The sequence below is a fragment of the Urtica dioica genome, chromosome 11 (assembly GCF_054948205.1).
Source record: "Urtica dioica subsp. dioica isolate 48M chromosome 11, U.dioica_male_clone48M_v1_H2, whole genome shotgun sequence".
Classification (NCBI taxonomy): Eukaryota; Viridiplantae; Streptophyta; class Magnoliopsida; order Rosales; family Urticaceae; genus Urtica; species Urtica dioica.
Window position 1 is genome coordinate 12,640,403 of NC_142766.1, and position 6,000 is coordinate 12,646,402.

General features: G+C 38.5%; 1 protein-coding gene across 3 annotated transcripts; it reads left to right on the forward strand.

Moving 5' to 3' along the window:
* Window positions 1-2,639: 2,639 nt before the first annotated feature.
* On the forward strand, window positions 2,640-5,690 carry LOC149381320 (uncharacterized). 3 transcript variants are annotated; one of them, XM_089629740.1, is made up of 3 exons: window positions 2,640-2,849; window positions 3,678-3,899; window positions 3,930-5,690. In XM_089629740.1, exons 2-3 carry the CDS (start codon window positions 3,687-3,689, stop codon window positions 5,445-5,447), a joined length of 1,731 nt encoding a protein of 576 aa, XP_089485866.1. In that variant the 5' UTR covers window positions 2,640-2,849; window positions 3,678-3,686; the 3' UTR covers window positions 5,448-5,690. The 3 variants fall into 3 exon arrangements, with proteins under 3 accessions (XP_089485866.1, XP_089485864.1, XP_089485865.1); XM_089629738.1 differs by having other exon boundaries at window positions 3,678-5,690; XM_089629739.1 differs by lacking the exon at window positions 2,640-2,849 and adding an exon at window positions 3,248-3,376 and having other exon boundaries at window positions 3,678-5,690.
* The last annotated feature ends 310 nt before the right edge of the window (window positions 5,691-6,000 follow it).

The following is a 6,000-nucleotide window of genomic DNA, read 5'->3' on the forward strand; positions in this document are numbered from 1 at the left end:
ACTCTTTTTTCCTTACTGAGGTTTTTATCCCACTGGGTTTTTCCTAGTAAGGTTTTTAATGAGGCAGCTGACCATGTAAATGTATCAATGAGCATCCCAAAGGGGGAGTGTTGTAAATAAATTGGTATGCTCATATAGGTCAAAAATATAGGGTAAATAAAGTCAAAAATATGGGGTAGATAATTAATTACCCTACACCTAACTTTTGACTAATGTACACAAATTTTTACTATAAATACATGAGGATGGTGAATGAAAAATCCATCCCTAAAATTCCTACAATTTCTCTTCCATTTTCTCTCTACTCTTCATATTCTCCTCTTCTAAATTCTCACCATATTAGTGTTTAAAGAGTATTCAATTCAAGTTATTCATTTGGTTTTCATAACAAGTTGTAATTTTTAGGAGTGTTACAAAAAATATCATTTGAACATGGTAATTAGAAGAATATCTCATATTTTCAAACCCTGCATAAATATCTCAGTTAAAAAAAATAGACAATTTCGTCTATATTATGAATAATTTAAATTGTGAACACAAGAAAGGGAAAAAAAATGAAATAGTAAACATCATTTAAAAAAGGGCAGTGTAGCAAAATAGCCAAAATGAAACTATGAAATTTGTTTTTAGCCTATGTTTCACAACTTTTAGGGAAATAGCCAAGAGGTTTATGTGGCAATAATTAAGGTCTGATTTGCCCGTATTTATTAACAAATTCGTCATTTTCTCTCTCTTAATTTTTTCCTTCATTTTTTTTACATAAAAACTTTAAAAAACCATATCTATCTCATATGAACACGATATTGAGTGATTCCAATTCCTACGGATTCGTGATGCCGAGATCTTCAAAAATAGATCCATTGTGTTTGATGAAAAATCATGTTTAATATTATAGATGTAGAAAAATCACGTTACTACCTTAAATATGGAAATAACTGAAATTTTTTGAAATTATCAAACAAATAAATTGAAACGTAAATATGATGCATTAAATATAATTTTTCATCAAACACAGTGGATTTATTTTTGAAGATCTCGACGCCACGAATTTGTAGGATCTGAAATCACTCAATTTCGAGTTCGTATGAGAAATATACGAATTTTTGAAGTTTTGATGCAAACAAAATTATTTGAAAAAATAGAAGAGAGAAAGTGACGAATTTGTTAATAAAGAAGGGCAAATCAGACCTTAATTATTGCCACATAAGTCATTTGGCTATATCCCTAAAAATTGTCAAACATAGGCTAGATCTAAAATCATATGTTTAAAGTGGTCTATTTACTTACAAATCTCTTTAAAAAAAATGAAACTGAAAGCATTATTTAAAAAAATAAATAAATAAATAAAACTTGGAACAACAAGGAAAATACTACACAGTAGGTATTTATGAAATAAAAACCGGCAATAAGGTACTTGAGAGGTCAAGTATGAAAAGAAGTCAGGTGGTAACATTATTTTTTTAATTATTATATCTGCCTTTTCTCTTCTTGGCCCCATACTATATCTCCGTTGGGCTATGCTCTTCTTGGCCCATTTAAAAGTAATTTTATAATTTTAAACGTCAAACTAATATTCACTGTTTTTTTTAAATCTTAGGATATAGCATATAATTGGTTGAGATAAATCAAACTATCCGTAAGTAGAAAAATTAAACAATTTATGTAGTGCAAAATGAGGCGTTGAAATAATATACAGTCTATAATACTCATATCGTAAGTCTTCAAGATGATTATCTATGGTACTTGCAAAATCCTTTAAACTCGTGATAAGGAGGACCTAAAACAGTCATGTATGATACATAATCTTGATTTTTAGTGATATGAGACTATTTGTTTTAATTCATCTTAATTGCTTTATGATATAAAAAAAAATTGATGATAAAGATTATCATCTAAAATTATTGATTGATTTTTTATTGAATTTCTTTGAAAATAGAGATGGCAAAATGACATAGGACGTAATGGAGTTATTTATGTTCTCTTGTCTTAGTAAGTTGAACATTTTAGTGATATGAGACTAAATTTGTAGGGGTGCTATTTCTTTCTTGGCCCATCTCTCCCTCTTTGATTTGATAGAGAGATTTTATGAGGCCCATTTAAAAAAAAATTGATAATTTATTATTTAATATTTTATTTAGTGGACATTTACAGGTTGACGATTTTATTTGAAAAAGTTTCATAACTAACTTAAAACATGTGTCATATTTTATATTTCTTTTATATTTTCACAACATTTCACTAATAATCGTTTCTCTTTTTTAGACAAAAATATCATCACGTTTCAGAAATTTAGTCAACAATTATTGGAATATGATAACCAATTATTGAAATTTGGTCAATAACTATTGAAATATGGTTAACTGTTATTGAAATTTGATTAATTTTTATTTAAATTTGGTCAATAATTATTAAAATATGATCAACAACAATTGAAACTTGATTAACTGTTATTGAAATTTGGTTAACAATTATTAAAATCTGGTTAACTGTTTTTTAAAACGATTATTTATGAAATTTAAAAGGTTCAACCGTTAATATTAAAAAAAGATTACAAAATATTTCGGAGGTCTTCATTAAATTCAAATCATTTTATATATTTATTTATTTACTTGCTAATTTAATTTTTAAGGTGAGAGGAAAATAAACGCTTGGTAGAAAAGAAAAAAAAAATAAAGGGAAAAAAAGTCGGAAGAAACGGAAGAACCTGGAAACCTAAACGCGAACCGAACTCTTCAGAGTTTTTCCTAAAAAAAAAATTAATAGTCAAATCTCTGAAGAAACCCTAAGCCAAGAAACGCCAAGGTTTCGATCTAATCGAATTACCCTATCGAAAGAATTCTGCGTTTCAGGTAAAGTTTCCGAACTCTCTTCTTTGTGCGCTTCGCAGATTAAATATTTGTAGGATCATCCTTGGAAGAAAAATAAATGGCCAACTCGGTAAAGGATTAAGCTTTAGAATTGGCTAGGAAATTCAACGTTGAGATGGCTAGTTCAGCTGTCAAATTTAATTTCTTCCCGTATCGCACTCACTTATCTCTGCGAACCCATGTTGTTCATAATCTTTATAATGCTCAGAAATAACTTAGTTGAAGTATATTAGAATTTAGTGAAAGCTGTTGATACCTCGTTGCAACTTTGCTCGACAAAGTATCAAGTTTTGCTGGTGACATGTTCATATATATATTTGTTTACTTGTAATCATCTGCTCAATTCGTGTAGTTATTAGAACTAGATATTGGCAGGTTAGGGGTTAGAATACTTAGAAATCATATTAGCCTATAAATAAAGGAGATTAAGAGAGTAAAAGACATGGAACTGGTATTAAGAATTAGAGCATTGAAGAAACTGGAGAGAGCAGGGACATCTCGAAAGTCCGGTACTATCATTGCATTTCCTTTCCTCATATATTTATATATATTTGTTTACTTGTAATCATCTGCTCAATTCGTGTAGTTGTTAGTACTAGATATTGACAGGTTAGGGGTTAGGATACTTAGAAATCATATTAGCCTATAAATAAGGGAGATTAAGAGAGTAAAAGACATGGAAATGGTATTAAGAATTAGTATCATTGAAGAAACAAGAGAGAGCACGGACCTCTCGAAAGTCCGATACTATCATTGCATTACGAAAATATCAGTAGTATATCACAGATGAGTAATATGTTCCATTGACAGAGGTTGGGTATGCAACCGGAATCGGACAAGTGGGGTTGGAAGCACGTGAGCGTGTTCGGCGGATTCGACAAAGGAAGCGGGACCAAGCGCTGGAAATGCAACCACTGCAACCTCCGTTACAACGGGTCGTACTCTCGCGTGAGAGCCCATTTGCTCGGCTTCACGGGTGTCGGCGTCAAGAGCTGCCCCGCCATTGACTCCTCTCTCAGGGAAGCCTTCCACGTCTTGGAGGAAGAGCGAGCCGCCCGCAAGAGGAAGCGGATCGCCGCACCCGACAAGCCCGGAAAACGCCCCAGAACTCCGTCCCAGCCCAGCGTCGGAGTCTCCAACGAAGACGTGGACGGCGTCGTGGCTCGCTTCGTCTACGCCGACGCCTCGAGCCTCGACGTCGTCGACTCTCCTTACTTTCGCGAGATGATCAAAGCCGTCGCTTCCCACGGGTCCAGATACAGACCCCCGACTGCGGACGAGCTCCGCGGCTCGTTTCTGACCAGAGAGAAGGCGAGGATCGAGAAATCCATGGCTCTCCTCAGGGACTCTTGGCCCAAGGCCGGCTGCTCCGTGCTCTGCGTCGGCCGCTCCGAGACTCAGGTTCGCATCTTCGTCTCGAGCCCGAGGGGCCTCGTGTTCTTGAGAGCCTTCGACGCGGGCGTTCTCGACGACGTGATTGCCGAAATCGGGCCCGCGAGCGTGCTTCAGGTGATCACGCATCTCGACGACGCTAAAACGACGGTACCCGATTCTCTCGTGCCGTCGTCGACCAAGTTTCCTCGCGTGTTCGTATCGCGCTGCACTTCTCAGTCCCTCCGCGCGCTGATGGAAGACATAGCCGAGACGGATTGGATAAAACCCGTGGTGTCGCGTGCCAAGGAAATCGAGCAGTGCGTGTCCGAGTTCCAGGGTTTTTCCCCGGGCTCGTTCCCGCACAAGCTAAAAGAAAACTCTGACGCGGCGGCTTCGAAGTACGCTCCTTTCTTCTGCACCGTCCGAAGGGTACGCGAGCTAAAGCAAGCGCTCAGAGACGCGGTCGCCGGGGACGAGTGGAAACAGTGGGAAGGAAGTAGTCAACATCGAGAAGCCGAGGCCGCCATTATAGAGGACAGTTTCTGGAGCGACACAGAGTCGTTGACGCAACTAATCGAACCGTTGGTGAAATCCCTCGGGTCGGTAGACACGGAGAGGATGGGCGAGGTGTGCGAGTGGCGGGTCCGGGGTCTGGAGGAGGCGAGGAGGAACGAGGGAGCGAAAAACGAGGACCGTCTCAACGCTCTCGAAGAGCTGATCGAGAAGCGATGGGACGCGCTGTTCTCTCCGCTGCACGCGGCGGGGTATTTGCTAAACCCCAGGCATTTCGGGAAAGGGCAAAAGGACAAAGTGGTGATGCGGGGCTGGAAGGCGGCGGTGGAGAGGTACGAGGGCGAGAGCGTAAATAGACGCGCGCTGAGAGAGCAGCTGAGCTCGTACTGGCGATCCTCCGGGGACGAGGACGCCGTCGATTGTCGGGACAAAATGGAGGCCGTCGCGTGGTGGGAGAACTTTGGCTTCGAGACCCCCGATTTGCAGACGCTCGCCGTTACCGTACTCAGTCAGGTCTCGAGCTGCACGGAGGTTTGTCCGGATAAGATTGCCTCTCTGAGTCCAGACACGCTCGAGCTTCACACTCTGGCCAACGATCTCGCGTTCGTCCAAAACAATCTCAGGATTCATAGCCACAAGGTCGCTCCATCGTCTGGCTCTAGAACTGCGAATCCTCTTCTCCTTCTCGAGTGAAAGACCATGCTAAGTAACTAACTAACTTCTCTCTCTCTCTGTACTTCGTTAAATTATGCACATACCGTACAAGTCAGTAATTGCGTTGTGCTCTTAGACTAAGTTAGAAGTAGAGTTTTTGTAGATTTACCGTTGAGAACTGTGATAAGCTAGTCAAAAATCCTCTCTGCTTGTTCTCTCTTTTATTTATTTCACTGACGAAATCTTTCTAATTAGAAATACAAAACCGAGTAACTTGTTGAATTCTAATCGTAATATGAAATAAGCCAGTTAGTAATCTCCAAGACATAAATTGGTAATTGGTCACACGAATCAATCAGGCTTTTCAGTACAATGGATTCACGTAAAAACAAGGCTATGGTCACTATGATATATATACTTAATGACTGATTTTATTTTTTATTTTTCCAGTTGTATTATCGACATTAAAATAAATGGACTACAATAAACTAAGCAAAGAACAAAACATGTATAAAATGCATGGTTGAAAGAAAACAACAATCTCCTATTTTTCACGTTTTTAGTACAAACTCGTAGGCTTCCAGATGAATGT

Coding starts and splice junctions, on each gene's coding strand:
- LOC149381320 (XM_089629738.1), top strand. CDS start 3,687: ATGCAACCGGAATCGGACAAGTGGGGTTGGAAGCACGTGAGCGTGTTC.